The sequence below is a fragment of the Stegostoma tigrinum genome, chromosome 7 (genome assembly GCF_030684315.1).
Source record: "Stegostoma tigrinum isolate sSteTig4 chromosome 7, sSteTig4.hap1, whole genome shotgun sequence".
NCBI classification, from domain to species: Eukaryota; Metazoa; Chordata; class Chondrichthyes; order Orectolobiformes; family Stegostomatidae; genus Stegostoma; species Stegostoma tigrinum.
Genome location: NC_081360.1, coordinates 41,803,297 through 41,829,029, shown reverse-complemented (window position 1 = coordinate 41,829,029; position 25,733 = coordinate 41,803,297). Strand labels below are relative to the sequence as shown.

Below are 25,733 nucleotides of genomic sequence, written 5' to 3'. Positions count from 1 at the left end.
GACAAATGAGTTTTTATATCAACACAGCTCCAATGTTAGGGCATACTCTAAATATTTCTTTCCAGAGCTGAGTATTTCATCTAAGAATAAAATTGACATTGAACTAAAGTCTAAAGATTCACTGTGTTTCCTGAGACTGTAAACATGCTTGTCTGCTGTCACACTGCTGCTGTGTGTTGTTTACTGTTGCAGTCAGGAAGATATAATGATAGGGAAATTAGTCACATTATTCAAATGTTAAGATGTGTTGAGCTGAATGTTTTAGGTTGTGGAAGTGCCACTATCAAAAGCACTTCTATCAGGGGTACAGTCCGGGCTCAAATAACCTGCAGCTAGATGGTTGGTCTTGTAAAATGACCAATTGTAGTCAAGTGGTAACATTATTGAAGAGGAATTTGTTAGAGTACATAGCCCAGAAAAAGATGAAACAAGTCATTTCTCCTGATCTTTATTTTAAAGAAGGGCAGAGTCATGCAATTGTGTTCATGTTGCTTGAAGTCTCAGACCAGCAGGGTTGGAGGGATGCTTGCTGAAGGTACAGTAACAAATTTCGAATCATTCCAGCACCATGTCATGATCCATCACACTAAGGAGGCAAGCAGACATATTTTTATACCTTCACATTTTTAAACTTTACTGACAGCAATATTTCCTGTTCTTTAATCAGCTCTCAATGAATGGTTGACAACCTTTTTATCATGATATTTCTGCATCTTGCTAAAAATATTTTTCAGTTTAAATAAAAGCTGTTACACCATAATAATATAAGCAAGTTCACCACAGCCCGAGAGGAGCATATGGCTGTGTTCTCTCTACAGAGAGATAATTAGTGGTCAGTTAAACCTGAAGATTGTCATGCTTCAGACGTGGGGAGAGGCAGAGATGATGAGACCCTCATAGTAACCTCAACCAGTCCGGGAGTTGAAACCATGCTTTCAGCAAGAAGCTGCATTGCAAACCAGCCAACTGAGTTAACTGATCCCTAAAACAAAAGGGGGTCAATTATATTCTTGATTTAGCCTATTGTGAGGAACATTGACATTGCTTCTTAATAAATGTTCATTGTACTTAGCTGACATTAGCTAGTTTTGGCAATATACTGATTGATGTCAAGCATTATTCAAAAGTACTCAATACAAATGCATGAGAGTACTGAGAATTTGCACATGCAGTGTTTTCAAAGTATTATAGATTCTAGTACTATGATAAACATTGAACAACTGATGTACAAAAGGGCATGACTCCACTTAAGGCATGAAATCTGTCAGCTATGATACACACAGGGACAGAAATCAAACATTTAGTCCCTCACATATAGATAACAAGGCATAGAGCTGGATGAACACAGCAGGCCAGGCAGCATCAGAGGTGCAGGGAAGCTGACGTTTCAGGCCTGGACCTTTCATTTAGTTCCTTAAGCCTGTTTCACCGTTCAATGTGACAAAACTCTATACACCAGCCTTTGCTCCATGATACCGTTATTTAGCAAAAAATAATCCATCAATCTCAGTTTTTAAAACTACGATGCTAATTTTGAGACATCAATTTCCAATTGCAGAAGAGCATTTCAGAACTCTAACAACATGGAGCAAAGCAATCCCAGTAAGTTCAAACAACAAAGGGAAAGAGAACAACTCTATTGGGCTCCCCCTCTCTTTCTGCTGGATATATCTTTCACTGCTCTGTTTCCCACTTGGAAGTTGTTCTCTTTCCCTTTGTTGTTTGAACTTGCTGGGTTTGCTTTGTTCCATGTTGTTAGAGTTCTGAAATGCTCTTATGCAATTGGAAATTGATATCTCAAAATTAGCAGCATAATTTTAACTAAATTTTATAATTAATTAATTGCCTATGATGACACAGTAGAGAATACAAAGTTGGTGTTGTATTGTGACTGAAGGCTATGGGATCTCCTGTGGTGTAAAGCAATGAAGTCAGCAATAAGTGTCTGTGATTCAAGAAGCTTTGGCTTTGAGTTAATGAGCTGGGGGCTGATCAGCAGACACTGTGATAGATTGAGAAAAGGTGAGTTACCTGGTCACTTTATTCCAGGATGTTTTAAGAGAGGGTCTTCTAATTTGGACAGTGGTCAGGGACAGGGGGATAAGATTGTGAGTGGGAAACAGAGCAGTGAAAGATATATCCAGCAGAAAGAGAGGGGGAGCCCAGTGATGAGAGGGGCAGAGAAAAAGGTGCACCTAGCGGAGAGAGCAGGGCTTGATGGAGAGACACAGTTATGGTGGGTGATGTGGGGCACTAGTTGAGGAGTGGGCAGTGGGTGAGGTGGGAGCTTTGGCTGAGGTGTTCTCAGTGCTTGAGATACCAGAGAGTGGGTAAGGTGGGGCAGTGGGTGAAAAAGGGGCAGTGGGTGAGTTAATGGCTAGTGGGTGAGTAAGGGGGCAATCGGTGAGGTACCAGTAGTGGGTGAAAGTGGCAGTTTGGTTGTTTGAGTTAATGCCTCTTCTTTTAACCACTTGCTGCATTGATTTAAATTATGGGATTCCAACTAACTTTACTCCTTCAGAATAAATGAACAATGAATCACACACTTCTTGTTTCACTGCTCATCGTGTCCCTTAATTAATTGTAAGATAGACACTTCCAGATCTTTTAAAAATGCTCCACTTTTCTACATTCCAACACTTTACAAACTCTCCCCAAGAAGAATTAGTCACAAAACAATTAATTTATCGCAAACCATGATGTTACCATTTGATCTTATTTCAAACTTTCAAGTGTCAATTCTTGAGGGAGATACTGCCCCAGCTCATCCACTGCTCCCTACTTTACCCACTGCCCCCTCTCACCCACTGCCCGCTTTCACCCACCAGGTAGGGAGCAGTGGGTGAGGTAGGGGGTAGTGGGTGAGACTGGTGAGACAAGTGCTGGAATGTAGAAAAATGGAACATTTTTAAAACGACCTGGAAGTATCTATCTTACATTTAATTAAGGGACACTAAGAGCAGTGAAACAAGAAGTTGTGTGATTCATTGTTCATTTATTCAGAAAGAGTAAAGTTAGTTGGAATCCTATAATTTAAATAAATACAGCAAGTGGTAAAGAGAAGGGGCATTAACTAAACACACTAAACTGCCCCCTACCTCATCCACTGCTTCCTCCTCACCCACTGCTTGTTATCTTACCCATTCTCCCCATCTCACCCACTGCCCCCTACCTCACCCATTGCATACGGCCTCACCCACTGTCCCCATCTCACCCATTGCCCTCTACCTCACCCACTAACCGCTAACTCACCCACTGCGTCCTCCTCACCTACTGCCCCACCTTACCCACTGTTGGTATCTCAAGCACTGACAACACCTCAGCCAAAGCTCCCACCTCACCCACTGCCCCCTCCTCAACCAGTGCCCCACATCACCCACCATAACTGTGTCTCTCCATCAAGCCCTGCTCTTTCCGCTAGGTGCACCTTTTTCTCTGCCCCCCTCTCTATTGGGCTCCCCCTCTCTTTCTGCTGGATATATCTTTCACTGCTCTGTTTCCCACTTGGAAGTTGTTCTCTTTCCCTTTGTTGTTTGAACTTGCTGGGTTTGCTTTGCTCCATGTTGTTAGAGTTCTGAAATGCTCTTATGCAATTGGAAATTGATATCTCAAAATTAGCAGCGTAATTTTAACTAAATTTTATAATTAATTAATTGCCTATGATGACACAGTAGAGAATACAAAGTTGGTGTTGTATTGCGACTGAAGGCTATGGGATCTCCTGTGATGTAAAGCAATGAAGTCAGCAATAAGTGTCTGTGATTCAAGAAGCTTTGGCTTTGAGTTAATGAGCTGGGGGCTGATCAGCAGACACTGTGATAGATTGAGAAACGGTGAGTTACCTGGTCACTTTATTCCAGGATGTTTTAAGAGAGGGTCTTCTAATTTGGACAGTGGTCAGGGACAGGGGGATAAGATTGTGAGTGAGACAAGTACAGGGACCTGATAGTTGGAAAGGGAGGGACCTCAGCCTTTACATTTGTCCAATAGGTTCTACATTCTCGCAGTCACATCTTAGAAAGCTACAGGATAGAATAGGAAATTGTCCATGGCACCATTGCAGAGGAAGCCAGTCAAGCAGGAAGGGGTAATGAGAATGCAATGGGAGTAGAAGAAAGAATCAATAGGAAGTTTGACACAATTCGCTGAAGTTCAAAATGAGAGTCCAGATAGCTGTATAAAAACTGAAAGAACTGTGGATGCTGTAAATCAGGAACAAAAACAAAGTTGCTGGAAGAGCTTGGCTGGTCTGGCAGCATCACCGAAGAAAAGATCAGAGTCAGGTTCGGTGACCCTTCCTCAGAACTGATGGCAGCTGGGAAAATGTCGGTTTAAAAGCAGAAAATAGATATGGGGAAGGGTCACCGGTCCCGAAACTTTAACTCTGTTTTCTCCTCCACAGATGCTGCCAGACCTGCTGAGCTTTTCCAGCAAATTTGATTTTGTTCCTGAATTACAGCATCCACAGTTCTTTTGGTTTTTATAAAGGATAAGATAAAGTATAGAGTCTGAAGAAAGAGAAGAGCAGTTGGACAGACAAAGGAGTTGATAATGATCTGGCTACGAGGCTGAATATCTGTTATTGGGGACTGTTAGTGTCTAACGATAGGCAGTGTGTAATGGCAGGCTATGTGATTACAAGGCCTGGTGTGTGAGGTAGGAGGCTGGGACATAGGAGAGTTTAGGCCCTAAAATTATCAAACTCGATATTGAGTCTGGAGGGTTGCAGGGTGCCTAAGTAGAAAATGAGATGTTGTTCTTCTAGTTTATGTTAAGCTTCGCTAGAACACTGCAACAAGCCAGAGTCAGAGATGTTGGCCAGGGAACTGGGTGGTGTGCTAAAGTGGCAGACAACTGGTAGTTCAGGGTCTTTTTTGCGAGCAGAATGTAGAGCGAAGTGCTCACGCAGTCTACGCTTCGTTTCCTCAATGTAGAGGAGACCACATTGTGAGCAGCGAATGCAGTAGACTAGATTCTGAGAAGTGAAGGGGAAGTGTTGCTTCACCTGGAAGGTATGTTGGGCCCTTGGATACTGGGGAGGGAGGAGATAAATGAGTAAGTGTTACACCTTCACTGGTTACAGGGGAAGGTGCCATGGAGCTGTTGAAAGTGAAGGATGAATGGACCAGGGAGTCCCAAGGGAACGGTCCCTGCAGACAAGGGAGGGGAGGGGAATACATGTCTGGTGGTGGCATCTCGCTGGAGGTGGCAGAAATGGCATCAGATGATCTTCTGGATGTGGATGGAGATGTTAGAAATTTGAATCAAAAACAGAAAGCTGAAGAAACTCAGATCTAGCAGCTTCTGTGGAGAGAAGAACGGAGTTAACATTTCAAGTCCAGTGACTCTTCATCAAATAGAAAGCAGGAAACTACAGGCCTGTTAGCTTAATATCAGTCATTGGGAACATGCTGATATGTTTCATTAAGAGGGATATAGTAGGACACTTATCACACTGCAATCAGACAGTGAATAAAGTCTGGATGTGGATGTGATGTACATAGGTTTCCAGAAGGCAATTTCCACACCAAAGACTACAATACAAAATAAGACCTCAAGATGTGACTTTTTTTAAAATCACAAATACAGAATAGAATAACTAACAGGAAACAAAGCAGGGATAAATGGGATTTGAGTTGGCAAGATGTGATGAGTGGAGTGTCACAAAAGTCAATGCTGAGGCCTCAACGATTCGCAATTTATATTATGTACTTGGATGAAAGAACTGAATGTATGCTTGCTAAATTTGCTGATTATACAAATCTAGGTAGGAAAGTAAGTCGTAAGGACGACATAAGGATGCTGTAAAGCAATACAAATGGTTAAATAAGACGAAAAAATGTGGCAGATGGAGTACAATATCAGAAAATGTGAATTTATACACCTTGGCAGGAAGAAAAGGAAAGCAACATATTACTTAAATGGAAAGAGATTGTAAGATTTCATAGCTTCTAAGTACTGTCTGGGCAATATAATACAAGTCACAAAGATGGGACAGAGGTACAGCAAGTCATCAGGAAGGTAAATAGAACCTTGATGTTTATTACAAGGGGGACGGAATATAAAAATAGGGATGTTTTGCTCTTGTTACACAGTCATAGAGCTGCAGATCATGGAAACAGACGCTCTGCTTCAACTTGTCCATGCCGACCAGATGTCCTAAATAAATCTAGTCCCATTTGCCAACATTTGGCCTATATCTTTCGAAACCCTGCCTATTCATATACACATCCAGATGCCTTTTAAATGTTGTAATTGTACCAGCCTTCACCATTTCCTTTGGCAGCTCATTCCATGCACGCACCACCCTCTGTGTGAAAAAGTTGTCCCTTCGGTCCCTTTTAAATTTTTCTCCTCTCACCTCAAACCTGTGCCCATTAGTTTTGGACTCCCCTACCCCGGGGAAAAAAAACCTTGGCTATTCACCCTATTCATGCCCCTCATGATTTTATAAACTTCTACAAGGTCACCCTTCAGTCTCAGACACTCTAGGGAAAATAGTTCTAGCCTATTCAGCTTCTCCCTTTAACTCAAACATTCAACCCTGGCAACATCCTTGTAAATCCCTTTCAAATCCTTGTAAATCTTTCTCCTCTCACCTTAAAATATATACCCTAGTTTTGAGCTCCCCACCAAAGGGAAAAGACCTCTGCTATTCACCTTATCTATGCCCCTTAATATTTTATAAACCTTTGTATGGTCACCCGTCACATCCTACGCTCCAGTGAAAAAAGTCCCAGCCTATCTTTATAACGCAAACCCTCCAGTTCCAGCAACATCCTGGTAAATCTTTTCTGACCCCTCTCCAATTTCATAATATCTTTTCTACAGTAGAGTGAGCAGAACTGTACACAGTACTTCAGAAGCGACCCCACCACCTCAACATGATGTCTCAAATCCTATACCCAAAGATCTGAGCAATGAAGGTAAGCATGCTAAATGCCTTCTTAGCCCCCCTATCTAACTGTGATGAAACTTTTAAAAAATTTTGTCCCTGAATGTCTAGGTCTCCATGTTCAACAACGCGACCCAGGGCCCTACAATTAACTGCATAAGTCCTGCCCTTGTTTGTTTTATCAAAATACAAATTGAACCCCACCTGCCACTCCTCAACCAGACATTTGCAGAAGCAAAACCTAAGTTTTTATGTACTTATGCACGTGTGAAATAGGAGCAGGAATAGACCACTCAGCTCCTCCAGCTTACTCTGTCTGCTTGATCTGAGTGTAGCTTCAACTCCACATTCCCACTTTTACTCGATAACCTCTAACTCTCTTGTGAGTCAATGATCTATCTATCTCTGTCTTAAAAATATTCAATAACTCTGCCTCCCCGGCTCGTGGGAGATAGTTCCAAAGACTCATGACCTTCTGAGAGTAAAGAATTCTCTGCATCTCCATCTTCAGTGGAAGACCCCTTTTGGTCAAACTATGTTTCCTATTTCTAGTCTGTATGTGGGGAACAAAAACCAAAGTTGCTGGAAAAGCTCAGCAGATGTGTCAGCATCTGTGAAAGAAACAAATCAGAGTTAATGTTTTGGGTCTGGTGACCCTTCCTCAGAACAGAGGTTAAACATCTTGGGTGAAACTTAGGTGAAACATCCTTTCCTCTCAGATTCTAACATGACAGACATCTTATTCTTCTAAATTTCAATGATTACAGGGCCAGACTGTTTAGCATTCCCGTTTTATATAACCACACAACCCCCAAGCCCATCCCTACCCCTCTCATTCCTCTATACTAGGTTTCAATTGTAGAACTTGTAATCTCACTAATAAGATTCAAATTTGTCACACAGAGGATAGTTCATGTGTTGAATGAACTGCCAGAGGAAGTAGAGATGCAGGTACAGTTACAACATTTAAAAGGCTTTTGGACTGGTACATCAATAGGAAAGGTTTAGAGGTATATGGGCCAAATGCCGGAAAGTAGGATTAATTTAGTTGGGAAACTTGATCGGCATGGAAAAGTTGGACTGAAGGGTTTGTATCTGTGCTGCATGACTCTATGTACTTTTTCAACAAAATTTCAGTCCAAAATATACTCTGTTTCTCAACACAGATGCTTACTTGCCTTTTGAATATTTTCATGATTTTCAAAATTTACTTCAGATTTCAAATGCCTGCAAAATTTCACTTTTTTATTGGTGTTCACCTCAATATCTTAAAATAACCTCTTAGCCTTCCATAATCGAGGGTATAAAACCCCAGTTTATGTAGCTTTTCCTCATAATTAAATCCCTGGATTCCAGGTAACATTCTGCCTAAGTTATGCGGCACTGCCTGACGGGGCGGTGTATTCTTTGCATGAGGTCGTCTGACCAGGATTTTGTACAGCTGAACCATGACTTCCTTCTGCCTTGTATCCTGGTCCTCTGGATAGAAAAACCAGCAATTCATAAACCTTTCTGAATCTTTTCACTTATGTGAATATTTTCTTCCTCCCTACACATGTTGTCATTCTTAAATCAATCACTGAAGGTTTGAACCAAGTTGAGGATGTCTCGCAACAGGTTTCTTGACAATCAACATTTGTTGTGCTCTGTTCTGCAAATATTGTACAACGCTCAAAGAGCTAAACTGGTGCAATAGTTTACACAGCAACTCAACTTTACAAATATGGAGGAATCACAAAATTCACCACACCAAACCTAACAAGTCTGCATGCAAACAGACTTCGGACTCAGCTTACAAACGAACCAAGGGTAGATACTCTAACTCTTGGAGAAAAACAATCACTGCTTGGAGTTACATACAGCAGAGTTCTGAAGCAAGAGGATAGCGAAGGGACACCTGTGTGAATTAGTTCTTCACACATGATTGCAAGAGTCATATTACTTATTCTATTCAGGCTTCAGTTGTTCAGTTGCAACCCAAATAAGTCTAACCAAGTTTACATGAAAATTAATGTCATCATCACCTCAGTATCCATGTAGGGCTGTATCCTCGGAAGTTTTTCTGAACTAGTTGTGTATAAAAGCAGCCTTTTGCTCCAGTAAACCTTTGCTATTTTTCATTGAATCTTCTGAGTCCTTAAAGTGTTCCATCTCCCCTGAAAGTAACAGTTCAAGTTAAGACTAAGTGCTCTTACAAAAACACGCATGTTACACAAGAGATGGATAGAAGGCTTCTAAATGTTGGCGACAGTACTTCAATAAAAGTCTCTACTATTATTCTCTTCCTTAGAAATTAGCCTGGGCATTGAATACTAAGCTTCATTCAATTCTGTTCTGCCAGTCACAAAAAAATTTCTTCTTTTGCAGCACAGGCAATTAGTGCTCACTCTGTCCACTGCTGGCCTAAAGTTACAATTGGGTTGCATCCATCATAGGTTGCTGATTAACATTTTAAATGAGTCGAATGCCTGACTCAGGCAAGCAAGTCAGCGGCTCAGTGTTACACACATCGGCAACAATCCCTCTGATCATGGATCAAAAAGTCATTTCCTAATACTGTCACATACTACTTTCCTGTTTCGATTGGGTGTGAGGCTTTAAAATCTACCTATATGCGCAAACCAACTGTTTTTTATCTATACACTTGCTGTCCAATTTCCTGGGAGAATGAAAGAATGATACTTTGATTGGCATTCTACAAATTGTGTGAACCCTCCATGATCTCAGTGCAGTCTGAAAAGTTATTTGTCCTGGCAATATGGCCACTTAATCATTTCTGGAGTGTACATGGGAGTTGAGTATGTCCATGTCATAGAATCCATATCATAATGGACTCCTAAGGAACTGCCTAGCAAATTCAAGGCTCCTTCGGGTAATTCCTTTACTCCTGGAACCCTTTGAAAGTATCCATTTAAATTGCAGAACTCATTGCAGTAAGTAGCAACTCAGGAAAAACTTGATAATTAAAAACCTGACATAGCCTTCTAACTAACTATTAAACTGAATCCAACTTACAACATTCATCTACAACTACACCTCTTTCAGACTCCTTACACCTCTAAATCCTTACATGAAAGTTCCCTCTTCAACCCAGACCTGAAACACCCCTCTACCTGTGATTTACCACTATCCTCCCACATCCTGAACCCCAATCCTACAGCCAGGACTAACTTCCACCCTTGGGTCATAAAATTCCCTCCCAATGCCCAATATGGCCCCTTAAAATTTCCCTCCCCCTCCCATTGCCGAAGCCTGCCCACACAATTCCATCCCTCCCTAGGATCCAATCCCCACTCCCATCTCCAGCGACTTGACAATACTCTTCTTCCCCAAAGATCCTAACCCACACTCTCCCTTGGGCACTCGATACCCTTTCCCACGCTACCAGGCTCTGACATGTTATCCACTTGGCACTTGTGCACTCTAGCCTCCTGGAAAACTGACTTTCTGCTTACCTTAGGTGCTTACCTTTTTCTGAGGAGCCGTCAAAATGGCTGAATGTGGCACAGGACCTTTCAGTTTGAGAATATACAAATGCCGCTGTGAAAAAGGGAACGCTGTTTGCTTTCTGTTTGACTATACAGCACTAAGTGGGATTTAAAGTATGGCTCTGCATTTCTGAACCAATCTCCTCACAAAAATATGCAGTTCTTTCTTAACATTAGTAACTTAGGAATGGAATGGCAACCTTGCCAATCCTCTGGAAAATCCAATCCACTATTTACTGTCTGACTTGATAGAAGACATTCATCTTGCATCCGGGCACAGCCATTGACATCAAGAATCGGCCATTGAGAAACCAAGTGTTCCAGAGAAACAGTGGAAATGAAAATCGGGTGGATTATACGCCAGGAGGTCCAATTATAATACTGAAAAGTGATGTCATGTACAGATGTTAAGATGTAAAGTTCCCAGATGGTGGAAGCTCATCCAACAAGAGTGAGCTGCAGTTATCTACAACAGCAGAAGTGGTGTTACATTAGGCTTGGGTTAGGGCAGGACAAATAAGCCATTGTTCCTGTTGTATGGCCAATCCACACCACTGCTCATCATATTGTATAAAGTTCCTGCACTATTGCTTGCCATGAGGTATATATATTGCCACAATACTCTTTCAGTGGAGGGGTCTACAGGTCCTACTTAGTCTAGTGTAATAGAGGAAAACATTTGGTAGACTAATGAGAATAGACTATTGGCTTAAACAAGATGGAGTTTATTGTTTGACAGCAACGACATACAAATTACGTCACTGTGATGGATATTGTTATAGAGACTATGAAGAAGACCCAGATCGTGGGTTTCACTTCTTTGAGATCCTAAGCCGTCCGCCAACAAAGACCATATTATATTATCACAGTGGGTGGTGCTGAAGGCACTCCTCAGCATTAACCTTTGAGATCCTTACACAACAGCTCCTACCTAAAGAAATTTGACGAGCCTTGCTGAGTGACACAAACCAGTTTCAATTCAACTGCAACATACCGTGGTCCAGCACTCACTGTTCGGTTTATGCTCAGAAAGGGCTTCACCAGTGAGTGTTGACAGAGCTTCAGTAATTTACTCCAACATGTAAGGTAAAATGTCAGAAATAATACAGGAGATATGGACATCATACTGAAAAAAACATAAACATACGGCCAGTACTTTATCAGAAGTAAATCTATTTAGCTGAAGTAGACATTGTTCTCCAAAACAGTGATTCAAAATTAATATGCAACTATTAATAAAATATTCACTCAGTGAACTCTCACCTGAGAAGAAAATAAAAGCTCCCGAAAATACTAGACTGAATGCGTACTGAGAACTGTGCGCTAGTGTATATAGACAACAATTAGAAATGAAGGGAGAGCAACAACAGCAGTGGCTTGAATGACCCAATGTGTAAGGGAACAGGGCTAAATCTGATATTCTCCTAAGATCAGCTGCACTGAAACTTCAGATAATTCATCTGGTTGTCAAAAGAAGAAAATTGCTCCATCGTTTGGAGCACTATGAGACAGCTTATCACATGGGAACGAAAAATGTATTGGCTAATGCTGAACAACAGACATGGGATTGAATTATGGTACAAACTTAGCCCATGTCTGTTCATTGCAATGCGGATTAAATTCATGCTGCTTGCTGACTGCAGTCAGCATTACACATACTGCTCATTGGTAGCAAACATTATTGACAACTTGCTTTTATATACTGCCTTTAAATAGACAATAGACAATAGGTGCAGGACTAGGCCATTCAGCTCTTCGAGCCAGCACCACCATTCATTATGATCATGGCTGATCATCCACAATCAGTATCCTGTTCCTGCCTTATCCCCATAATGCTTGATTCCACTATCTTTAAGAGCTCTATCTATCTCTTTCTTGAAACTATCCAGAGACTTGGCCTCCACTGCCTTCTGGGGCAGAGCATTCCATATATCCACCACTCTCTGGGTGAAGAAGTTTCTCCTCAACTCTGTTCTAAATGGCCTACCCCTTATTTTTAAACTGTGTCCTCTGGTTCTGGACTCCCACATCAACGGAAACGTGTTTCCTGCCTCCAGAGTGTCCAATCCCTTAATAATCTTATACGTCTCAATCAGATCCCCTCTCATCCTCCTAAACTCAAGTGTATACAAGCCCAGTCGCTCCAATCTTTCAACATATGATAGTCCCGCCATCCTGGGAATTGACCTCGTGAACCTATGCTGCACTCCCTCAATAGCCAGAATGTCCTTTCCCAAATTTGGAGACCAAAACTGCACACAGTACTCCAGGTGTGGTCTCACCAGGGCCCTTACAACTGCAGAAGGACCTATCTGCTCCTATACTCAATTCCTCTTGTTATGAAGGCAAAATAATAAGATGCCCCAACACGCTTCATACGAGCAAATAAAACAACATTTGACATCAAATCAAATGGGAAGATATTATACTGAGACTTTGGTCAGAGTATTTCTTTAACACATTTTTACAATGCTTAATATGCTGTTGCTGTGTCTTGAGTCATATATCTATGTGTCTCTGGATGCTGGGTGTCTACGCATATTCTCTTTCAGCTGGCTCCCTTCCTACTAGGTTACAACTCTCCTGGTATCAGCAGCCTCATCCTCATCCTCGAATAAGACTCTCTCACCCTTTTCACTACTATGACCTCTTTATTTACATTTATATTTTTACAAATTACAGAATACAGCTCCCTAAGTCCTTTTCTATTTCTGGTCCTCTCCGCTGTACTGCTTCTGCTAATGTTATATTAACACCATCAGTATTTGAGTATTCCATTATACTACAATACCCCTAAGTTTCTTTTACTTGATATATACAACACCAGCAACTTGTTTTTTTTAATAAATTAATTACATTGCCACTATTACCATTGACATTATTATTACCATCTCTCCCATACATCTCACAAAGTCCAAACCATCAGAGGTTGAAACAATTTGGAAGTCAGACTAGTGGCTTCAATTTGCTTTGTTTGATTTCTACATGAGATTGGTAAGTTCTCTAACATTCTGTTGCACCATCCTGTACAGTATTCACTGTACATGGGCATCTCTGTCCCACATTTGATGATCATCATATTTGGCCTCACTGCTTGGCTCAACCAGACTGATTCTTTCTTTCTCCCCTACATGTTCATTCAAGTGTTCTGACTATATATAATCTTAGTTGATCTGTTTCTCTATGGACTGTTGCTGCTACTCATCCATTTTTTAGCCAGATTTTCTGATCTGGTCTCAGACTTAGCAGTACCTTTGCTCTGTGTTTTTGGCTTTACCACATCTTTTGCTAAGGTGTTTTTCTTTCTTTCTCCTTGATCTTCTCATTGTCCTCAGATGTTATGTTCACCCTGAGATTTCACTTTACTAATGACATTTCTGTTGTTAATCTTTTTCCCATGAGTAGTTCTGCCATTGTGTAATGGTGTTGACCTGTCCCTTAGCCATGCTAATTCCCAATCTGTGGTCTTGGATATTATCAACTTTACAGTTTTGACCACCCTCTCAACTTCTCCATTTGACTGAAGATGAGGGATGAGCTCATTACCCGGGTCATACCTGCCTCTGCAATGAACTTCCTGAGTTCCTCGTTCACCAATTAAGGTCTGTTATCTGGAACCATTTCACCTGAAAATATTATGTTGCAACATCCCATTTCAGTACTTGGTCACTGACTCTGCTGTAGTTCAATAAAGTCTTGAAACTGAAATCTATCTTGAATAATAGTTGACCAAAACTAAGTATATCTTACCTTTGAAATTAAATGAAACTATTACTAGAATCACCCATAGCCTTTCTGAAAGTTGTGAAGTCATTATTGACCTCATTGTCACCTAACTGTGGATGGCACATGTGTATCATGGCATGATTAAGATTTCAATTTCCTTCAAATTGCTTGGCCATCATAGAGGCTGTTGAGCTCTGGCTCTGCATTTTATGATTCCCAAATGTCCACGCTGTAATTGCTTTAGAATTTTGTGCCTCACTGACACCAACATTGCCAAGTATATGTCCACGAATAGGCCTTTTACAACTGTTAATTTTGAATTTGGTCATGATACCTCTTTACATCTGGATCTGCTGGACAGTATCTGCATCAGCCTTCCTAAGAGAGTAGTCCAACCATAATGCATTGCTCATCAGCTTTCAGAGCTTCATGAATTTCTCTGAGTTTCCTCTCAGTGGCTGGTGGTGATCTAGTAACTGCAATAGAACACGATTCCAAGTTTTCAATGAGGACTAAGTCATTGTTATCAGTATTATTAACTGTTGTTCCATACCAGTGTTTGGGAACTTTCTCAGTGCGGTAGTGACAGCAATGAAGCAAACAAGGAGGAAACAGCTGATAACAGTGGCAACACTACACATCATAAAGCTGTCAGAACGGTGTTTGTGAGCAACTTACCTTAAGGAAAGGAACATGTAACTGAGATTTCTAAGCTCATTGGTAAATGCTGTTTCAGCTTGACACAGGAGTAGGGTACTGACGTTTGTAAGTTTGTCATTGTTAACATAACTTTTAAAAAAATATGAGAGATTGTGGTGTAGAGGTTATGTTAATTCTTACTGTAGTATCTTTGCTCTTAGTAAATCTGAATGCTGATATGTAAAATTAAGTTGCATCCTACAAGAACTCTCAAGCTTATAGCACTCTTTTACATTCATTTGGAATCTGAAAATGCAATTTACAGTTTTAAATCGTATTTTTGTATCTGTAAGCACGTATTCAACTGAATACTTGAAGCAATAGATACACTGCACTTTTCACACTGAAACATAGTGGGTGTTGCAAAGGTTCTGGTCTGAAGCTAAAGGAAGTTAATGAACATGCAAGATTATTCATAGACCTCACCACCAAACCACACCACACAATTTGGTACAGTTTGAAACACAAATGGAACAAGTTGAAGGCATTATGAATGCAGCTATCAATCCTTCCTAAAACAATGGAAAAGCAGATACTGACGTCTGCTGTTTTTCCATGTAAAAGAGAAACAATCTGACAAAGTCGAACTCAGTGTCCATAAATCAGCTCACGAACACAACAGCTCCTCGTCTCAGAGCAATAGTACACTTTAACTGGAATCTAAAAGAATTCAAACAGATTTTCAGAAAAAATTTGATTGGTAATACTGTAATAAAAGTAACAATGTTTGTATGTTTCATTTAATTTTTGTCTCTTTAATAAATCAACTGAACAGGTTGGTTTGTGATTTCTAGCTTACTCAATTGTACTGCTGGGCAGTCAAAAGTTACAGATGAGGAGCAAGGAGACCACTAGGGAAGCTCTTGCAAAAGTGGAGTTAAAATGTACAGAAATTGACTCAACAAACTGTGGAGCTGGATGATCACAGCAGGCCAGGCAGCATCTTAGGAGCACAAAAGCTGACGTTTCAGGCCATCATTATGCCACCCGAAGGTTGCAGAAACAGCAACTCATATTCCGCTTGGGAACCCTGCAGCCCAATGGTATCAATGTGGATTTCACAAGCTTCAAAATCTCCCCTACCCCCACTGCATTCCAAAACCAGTCCAGCTTGTCCCTGCCTCCCTAACCTGTTCTTCTTTTCACCTATCCCCTCCTCCCACCTCAAGCCGCGCCTCCATTTCCTACCTATTAACCTCATCCCGCCCCCTTAACCTATCCACCCCGGACTGACCTATCCCCTCCCTACCTCCCCACCTATAATCTCCTCTCCACCTATCTTCTCCTCTATCCACTTCGGTCCCCCTCCTCCTCTCTCCTTATTTATTTCAGAATCCTGTCCCCATCCCCCTTTTCTGATGAAGGGTCTGGGCCCAAAACATCAGCTTCTGTGCTCCTAAGATGCTGCTGGCCTGCTGTTTTCATCCAGCTCCACACTTAGTTATCTCGGATTCTCTAGCATCTGCGGTTCCCATTATCTCTGAAATTGAATCAGTTTGGTTAGGAATGAGCAGTGGCATGTATTACAAACTCAGCAAAGGAAATCAAACGTTATTAAGGAGAACACTGAAAATTAATGAACAAAAACAAAGTCGCTGGAAAAGCCCAGCAGGTCTACCAGCATTGTTGAAGGAAAAAACCGAATTAATGTTTCAGGTCCGGTGACCCTTCCTCAGAAAATTAATTATTTTTGAATCATTCCTTTCTAGAAATGATGATTGACTATACTGTTACTTCAAACTGTTTGAATATTGAACTATGTACTCCATTATTGCCAAAGCTGCTATCATGTTGGTGAGTCAGAACCAGCTGCAACCCATATTTATAGCACTGGAGAAGGCCTTTCAGAGCCTTTGTTGGATCAATAACACTGTCAATATATCATCTCGTACATTTATCCAAATTCTCTTCAAAATAGCATCTGTTACTTCCTCCAAAAGCCATCTATAAAACTACATTTCTCCTGGTCTCTGTCCTTGCTGCCTTGGTGACAAATTTTAAATTAATAATGTCTTCATCAAGAAGTCACAGTCTTCTGCTGTTCACTCTACCAAATCAATTCAGAAATTTGAAAACGCTCATTAACCCTTGTTACTCCAGGAGAAATAGTCCTGGCATCTGCCTTCCCTCACGCTGGTAAATAAACCTGGAATGCTGTGTCTTCAAAGTCCTTCTTATAATGTGGTGCCAACACAGAAGTCTAATTTTTGCCCAATCAACATTCACACCCTGCGCCCTGATACATGAAACCTCATTATCTATTGGCCTTTCTTATGGCTTTACCTAATTGTACTTCTCCACAGGGAGAAGCAAAAGTCAAAATTTGCCATAGTCCCAGAGGACCATAGCCTGCTTTCTTATTAGAGAGCAATAACTGGTGGTGACTTTAACTTGACAGTAACTGCATTTCAGGTGAACAGGGAGGGTGAGGAGGCAGGCCCTGCATGGCAACCTCAGCTGGCATGGAAATTGAACCTAAGCTGTGGGCATCACTCCACATCCCAAACAATTGTCCAGGTAACTGACCCTCATTAATAAATCCCAACTTTCTCTATTTATCCAAACCTTGAGGAGCTACAGATTAACTGTGTTCTCTTATTATGTCTCCTTTCTGCCAGAATGTATTTATCTCAGAATTATCCAAATTCAACTGGGTCTGGCGCTTATGTCCATCTATCTAGTAGCCTCCCTGAGACATCCTGAAGTTCTCTTATATTTCTCCTGCTTGTTTACCAAATATCCTGTTTGAGCAGTGAAAATTTTCAAAATTTTGCTCTTTTTATCCAAATCACCTGCACGTGCCAACAATAAAAGTGGAACCATATATTTCTGACCTGAGTACACCATTTCAAGTTATTCACTATTACCTATACAAAATCTGTTTAGAGTCATACAGTTGTACAGCACAGAAACAGACCGTTCGGTCCAAGCAGTCCACGCCAATCATAATCCCAAACTAAATTAGTCTCACCTGTTGGTGCTTGGCCCACATCCCTCCAAACATTTCTTATTCATGTATTTATTCCAATTTCTTTTAAATATTGTAACTGCACCTGCATCCACCACTTGCTAGTTCATTGGAAGTTCATTGCACATACGAACCATGCTTTCTGTAAAAAAATTTGTCCATGTCCTTTTTAAATCTTTCTCCTCTCACTTTAAAAACTTGCCCCCTAGTCTTGAAACTCACCCAACATAGGGAAAAGGTACCAACCATTCACCTTATCTATATCTTTCATGTTTTTATAAACCTCTTCAAGGTCACAGCTCAAACTCCTATGCTACAGCGAAACAAATCCCAGTCTATCCAGCCTCTTCTTAGAACTCATACACTCCATAGCGAGTTTTGAGAAGATTTGTAGCTCAGGTTGAGGTTCTGGTTGTGAGTTTGCTCGCTGAGCTGGAAGGTTAGTTTTCAGACGTTTCGTCACCGTTCTAGGTAACATCATCAGTGAGCCTCCGACGAAGCACTGGTGTTATGTCTCGCTTTCTAACCCAAGGAAACCTAACCAGATAAATAGAAAGCGGGACATAATACCAGCGCTTCGTCGGAGGATCACTGATGATGCTACCTGGAACGGTGACGAAACGTCTGAAAACTAACCTTCCAGCTCAGCGAGCAAACTCACATCTAGAAATGCAACCTGAGATACAAATCTTCTCAAAACTCGCTGGCCCTACTTTTAATCGTATAAGTCCTGCCTTTGTTTGTTTTACCAAAATGCAATACCTCACACTTATCCAAATTAAACTCCATCTGCCATGCCTCAGCCCAATGACCCAACTGATCAGCATTTCTTTGTAATCTTAGATAACCTTCACTGTCCACTATACCATCAATTTTGGTGTCATCTGCAAACTTACTAACCATGCCTCTGTATTCACATCTCTATCATTCATATAAATGATAAACAAAAGTGGACTCAGCAATGATCCCCGTTGTATACCACTGGTAACAGGCCACCAGGCTGAAAAACAACATTCCTTACTTACTGTAACTTTTAAATTCCTAACTATTAATTAACAGTCTGTCCATACTCTTATTTTTTTTCTTGCAATATATTGTAAACACTCTGAAATTGCCTCCTGAAAATCCAGATGCAATATCGTTAATATCTTTCTTTAATCTATCCAATCAGTTGCTTTCTTGAAAAAATTCCATTAAATTTGTCAAATAATAAATGAGTGATGAATGCCTTTGATGAAGATATGCATGTTAAATAAACAATGTATGCATTGCTGTTACTTTGTTTTTGACCTGGCAATTTTTTTTTCCATTGGCTTGATTGGGTTTGGCAAATTTACATTAGATATATCTCCCTAAGGGAGATCATTTGCTGGGAGCCAGCAACATTAGCAACTTTGGCTCCAGAATATTTCAAATTCTTCCAAATGACTCAGAGAGAATTAGTAAGTAAACATGTTTTGACGAATGGAACTTGTTGGGGCATGTGGTATCTAGACCTCACACATACAGAGTACCCTGGTGTGCACTGGGGATAGTCCCTTTCTTGATAGAGCATCTCTGGGCTGTTCAGGAAGTGGCTGACAATGAACTATGACCTACAAAGCTGTGGTAACCTCTAAAATGTCATCTGTGTTGATACCACAGCAAATGATTTTACATTTCTGAATGGCTGGAAAAATACAACCAGTTTGTAACATCTGAAAACAAAACTAGAAACCAGAAGATGACCAAACTCCTTCACAGGGCAAACAAGAGGTAAAAGTCGAAACTCGAGGGTCTGGTAAAGTCATGGACTGGTAAGCTTCAAACTTATTTGAGAAAACCTGGAAATTGATGAACAAACTACACACACCTTTCAGTTGAAAAGTTGTGCATTCAAGCCCTATTTCAGATACCTGAACAGATTATTAAGATTAGCACTTCAGGGAGTTCTGCATTGTGAAAGGTCTCTCCTTTTAAATGAGACATAACACTGGGGCTTGACTGCCTCCTGTGGACAGTAAATATCCCATGGTACTAGTGAAGAATCAAAGGGGGGTTCCCCGTAGTAAAGTTAAAAAATACAGTCTGAGAGAAACACCATTATATTTCGGACTAACGACATTTCATCAGAACAATTGCCAGTTGAACAACATATTATTTATTTATTTCATTCAAACTGTGTACACCAATTGCCCTGAAGAAGGCCATTCTGACTTATATCTAAATTCCTGTCCTTCACTGTCACTGGGTCAAAGTCCTAAATTTTCATTCCTAAAGGCATTTGAGTGATCTTATGTCCTGAGAACTGCAGCAGTTCAAGAAAGCAGCTCAACATTACCTTCTCCAGGACAATTAGGGTTGGGTCATAAATGCCCAGCCCACAATGCCCACATTCCAGGGATAAATGAAAAAAAATTACAACCCAAGATGCGTTGCATTCAATTAAATAAATACTTCCTTTCTGTAGTTATTTGTTATCGTTTAGAAAATGTAGCAGACAATTTGCACATAAATTCTCAAAAAAAAACAAGTAAATAAGTTACCAAATCACCTGCTTTAGTTTTTGATTGATGGATAAAGATTGGCCATCGTACCATCTAAAAGCTCTGTAACAACTTGCCAAGATTCCTTTGATAGAAAAAGAACTTCACCTCTAACAACTAGAAGGTCAAGGGCAGCAGGTGCATTGGAACTTGAACAGTGGGACAGATGCAGACAACCTGCAGATAGTGGACAGGCACTGGACAGACAAGAAGTGAATTACCTTCTGAAGAATCCCTTGTCTCTAGCCTGCTCTTCTCAACACTATTTATATGGCTGATCTAGTTCAGTTTCTGGTAGATTTAACCTGCCCGCCCCCTGCTGGGATGTTGATAGTGGGGGATTCAATTACCCTGATGCTACTGAACTCAAGAAGCATGGTTAGATTCTGTCTTGTTGCAGAGGGTCATTGCCTAGCAATTGTGTGGCATGATTGCTATATAATACTTATCAGCCCAAACCTGGATGTTGTCTAGTTCTTGCCACATACGAACACTGACCATTTCAGTGTCTGAGGAGTTACAAGCAGTGCTAAGCATTGCAGAATCACTTCTGACTTTACGATGGAAGGAAGATCATTGATGAAGCAGCTGAAGATGGTTGGGGCTAGGACACTATACTGAGGAATTCCCCCAGCAATGTCCTGGAGCTGAGATAATGGGCCTTCAATAGCCACAAACATCTTCTTTTCAGTTGTGTACCACTTAAACCAATGGACAGTATTCCTTCTGATTTCCACTGGCTTCAGTTTGGCTAGGAGTTTTTGACAACACTTTCAGTAAAATAATGCCTTTATGTTCAAGGCAATCACTCTTGTCTCACAACTAAAATTCCAACAGGTGCTACAGAAATGCAATACATTCTTTCTTTGTCATACAAATACTTACTGATAATGTGTTTTAAAGGGTGCGCAATTTGAAAACTGCTATATAAAACATTTTAAGCAAAAGTAAATTAAACATATAATTCTACTAGCATGGTGGGGTGGCCAGTTAAAATCACCCCTGGTTACTTATGCACTTTGAAGCTACTGAGAGCTGCTGGTAACTTTAACCCAATCAACCATGAAGGCAAGAAGACTTATCCAACACCATAAGTTTCTTTTTTAACACATGTTACATGGCTTTGGTGAAATCATTTAGACATAGCTTCAATTTTAACTTAGCGTCAATGCTAAATCCAGAACACAGGCCTTGACCTGTGGTAAATAACACACTTACATGCATGCAATAATATTTAAATACATCATGTACCCAAATTAATGGGGGTCCGCAGCAACTCAGTTTTAAGGGGAATACTGATTCACAGCTTGAGTGGGAAATTGCAGATCCGCAGGGGCTTGAGGATCCACGGTCAAAAAAGGATAACTCAGACAAAGTTTTTCCTGTCCTTACTGTGCTGACTCATCATGTGATGCCAGCCACTGCCAATATGTGGTTGGCTAGGTAACTGTCACCATCCTCACTTTCTAACTGGGTTCACAGGACCGACATGTTCTAAAGTGGTAGAGGGGATCCATGAAGCAGTCTAAAAAGAAAGGACTCCTGCTTTAAACAAGATATAATTTATTGCATGATAGCAACTAGTTACAAGTTATTTTGGCAAGACAGACGTCGTTACTAAGATATTTGAGACAGCCAGGATAACAGATCTGTCCACTTTGAGGTCCTAAGATGTTCTGCCTTTCCTTAGCCAAGACTTTGTCCATCATCAGGTTGGTTGGGTGTGAATGCAGTCTTCAATGTTAACCCATTTGCAACTGTTACATAATATTACAAGATCTCCTGTGTTCCCAGTCCCACCGGTTTAGCTCAGACCTTCTCTGATATAGATCATTCCCCTCCATCCCAATCATAAGCTACCCACAGGACACCTATAACTAATCTTGGTGTCACTGGGTACTGTCCAGGCCCTCGGATTTTTCCACCCTTTCCAATTGACATCGTACATGGAATACGTGATAAGTGGCTTGTAGGTTTTGAATGGAGTTTAGAAGTTAAATTAGCTCAGGCTTCTTTCTGGAGCACTGAATGAATTTCTAGCTGACAACACCAGCCATTCATATAACACAGGCCGAAAGTTAAAATTGGACATTGTGTAACTCCATAACAGAGGCAAAGGATATGGATGGTAGGTGAAGAGTTACAAGCAAAAAGGGAAATAGCTAAACGTATTGTCATTGTTCAGAACGGATGCAAAGTGTTGAAAAGAAAGACATGATATTGTTCTTGAAAGCACTTCTTACCTTGAATGAAGTAGCATGGGAAGCCAATGACGGAAAAGCCATAGGACTAAATTGGGCCATTAAAGTGGTGAATCACAGGGAAGGGCAAGATCTCAACCACAGGCAGAATGGAGAAATTCAGCAAAATAATCAGGCAGCTTGATTTTGGTAACTCAAATGCAGGTTAAATTGGAGGAAGTACACATAAATCACACAACTGCATTACTTATGGCCCTCGACAAAGTTGCAGGAAATTATATGCCATGTTGACTTCCATAATCTTAGTGAACAAATATCATATCAATATTGCCACAGCTGTTCCCAGAAATCGGTTATTTGTTTTCTATGTTGACATACTTAGCATGACATGAATGAAATCATTTCACATATCCTGCTACTTCTGGGAAATGCTGCCTAAGTATACATAAATGCACTATCTGATGCAAGAAAAGGAAATGAAAATAAGTAAATATGCAATTGGATTGTGTTTTTAAATATCTTAACTCGATCACCTTTGTAAAAAACCGCAAGTACTATGGATGCTGGAAATCAGAAACAAAAACAAAAATTGCTGGAAAACCTCAGCAGATCTGGCAGCATCTGTGGAGAGAAGTCAGAATTAACGCTTCAGGTCCAATGACGCTTCCTCTGAAGTGAGTTAAGCTCTGAAGAAGGGCTACTGGACCCAAAATGTTTAACTCTAATTTCCCTTCACAGATGCTGCCTGACCTGCTGAGTTTTTCCAGCAATTTCTGTTTTTGTTCCTATCTCCTTTGTCATTGCTCTTGTTAAATACTCAACATCAGGGACCAAAGAGAAGATCTGATCCATATTGCTGAGGATACAACCATCTGTAATCCTCCTCTGAAAAATAACTGATGTATTTCTCCTAAAACATGGCTACCTAATCAGTGAATGGGAGTTACCATTCCATGGTGTTCTCTGTTGAATCAGAGTCTCTGCTCGGTTAGAATCATTTCCCCAAATAGCGGAATCAGAGCTGACAGTGTGAAGATGTTTTTGCAGAGAAGGACTACTGGCAGCTGGCCGGCCTGTTGAATGCTGGTTGACAGGTACCTTAGATGGAGAAGTGTTTTTTTCCAAGAACTGTTCATCATGTCCTTTATTAATCTTATCACCCATTGTTACAAGAGGGTCCTGAATACTATCGTCATCTCTCTGGTTTTCCTCTATATTTTGTCTTGTTTTCTCTTCTGTAGCTTGCAAAAAATTTTAAAAAAAGGAAAGAAGAGAACATTTATTATAAAATCTAAATCAGCCACTGTTCTAAGCTCTAATGATAAAACAATAGTTTCAGTTGCATTAGTGTCCCAGCATTACAACCAGTCATTACATTAAACACTTCGCTCACCTTACCATGTGTATAGGATAATAAAGTGTGAAGCTGGATGAACAATGCAGGCCAAAATTACCATGTGTATATGTGTTGTAACAGTTATATTCAATAAGACAGAACTCAGACTATGTGCAACCCTGAGATGCAAGTGTCAATATTTAGTCTTTCTACTAAGCATCGAAGCATCTGTATCAAAAGAACGCAGTCTTTATGGTATATATTGCAAGATCTAACATACAGAGAGGCACTCAGACCATATTCTACTGGCAGTGGTATTTGATCCGAAAAAAAACACATCAGTTCCCAACAATTTCTGTTCTGTTTTGTTTCTCTGGTGCTCTGATTAATGTCCACTCATTCTTTCAACAAATGTCTTTTTGTTGCAATTAGTTCAATAAAATCTGGGGCTTAAATTCTAAGATTCTTAGGTATCGTAGCCTTGGTTGAGTAGAACAATAAAATCATACAACAGAAGAATAGACTCTCTCCTGCGCATATAAAGGCCATTTGTCCCATCTAATTTGCACCGACCCTCCGAAGATCATCTCGCCCTATCCCCATAACCCTGCGTTTCCCATGGCCAATCCACCTAACCTGCACATTGTTGGTCTGTGGGAGGAAATCAGAGCACCCGGTAACGATTTCAGTCCATTTGGGGATCGTAAATTCAGCAAATAATGTAATTTGGAGTGACATTAGTTCACATGAAGTTCACAATTTTGGGCGAAAAAAGAAGTTCAAGAGGGAAGGTAGGGGTTTGGGAAAGGGTCCAAAGGTGTGCAGCTTAGGTGGATTGGCCATGCTAAATTGTCCATTGTGTTCTGGGATGTGCAGGTTAGGTGGATTAGTCATGGCAAAATGCGGGATTATGGGGATAGGGTGAGCAGGCTGGGTCTTGGTGGAATGCTTTTCAGACGGTCAGTGCAGGTTTGGTTGGCTGATTGGCCTCTTCCAACACTGTCGGAATTCTATGATTGTATGAAAGAGGTGTGTTCCAAGGTTTCTTGCAGCACAGTGGTACTGAGGAGGCCCAGATTCAAGTCCTGCTTGGAGTCATAGAGATGTACAACACAGAAATAGACACTTGTCCATGCTGACCAGCTATCCTAAATAAACCTAGTCCCAATTGCCAGCACTTGGCCCATATCCTTCTAAACCCTTCCTATTTATTTAGCCATCCAGATGCCTTTTAAATGTTCTAACTGTATTAGCTTCTAGCACTTCCTCTGACAGCTCATTCCACACAAGCACCACACTCTGCATGAAGAAGTTGCCTCTTAGGTCCCTTTTAAATCTTTCCCAACTCACCTTAAACATATGCCCTCTAGTTTTGGACTCCCCCACCCCAGAGAAAAGACTTGTCTATTTACCCTAATCATGCCCCTATAAACCTCTATAAGGTCATCCTTCATTCTCTGATGCTCCAGGGGAAATTAGCCCCAACTTATTCAGCCTCTCCCGATAGCTCAAACCCTCCAACTCAGGCAACATCCTTGTAAATCTTTTCTGAGGCAAAAAGAACCTGCAGATGCTGGAATCTAAGGTCGACAAACAGAAAGGTGGAACAGCACATTGGCAACATCTGGAGGAATGTTTTGGGTATTATCCTTCTTCAGGACAAGGGAATCTTTTCTAAACCCATTCCAGTTTCTCAACATCCTTCCTATAGCATGGAGACCAGAATAGCATGCAGTATTCTGAAAGTGGTCCTACCAACGTCCTGTACAGTCACAACATGATTTCCCAAATCCAATACTAAATGCACTGCCAAATAAAGGCAAGCATACCAAATGCCTTCTTCACTGTCCTATCTACCTGCAACTCCACTATGAATCTGCACTCCAAGGTCTCTG

The 25,733-nt window shown here is 40.8% G+C and overlaps 1 protein-coding gene across 5 annotated transcripts in view; it reads right to left on the bottom strand.

Annotated features, from left to right (window-relative positions):
- Positions 1-432: 432 nt before the first annotated feature.
- The window catches only part of pde1a (phosphodiesterase 1A, calmodulin-dependent), a 462,032-nt gene continuing 436,731 nt past the window's right edge, over positions 433-25,733 (bottom strand). For all 5 annotated transcript variants that reach the window (XM_059647187.1, XM_059647188.1, XM_059647189.1 and 2 more), the window contains 3 exons: positions 23,450-23,743; positions 8,920-9,051; positions 433-586 (listed from right to left, as the gene is read on the bottom strand). In XM_059647187.1, coding sequence (XP_059503170.1) covers positions 8,963-9,051; positions 23,450-23,743 — 383 coding nt within the window. In that variant the 3' untranslated portion in view covers positions 433-586; positions 8,920-8,962. The remainder of the gene's footprint in view (positions 587-8,919; positions 9,052-23,449; positions 23,744-25,733) is intronic.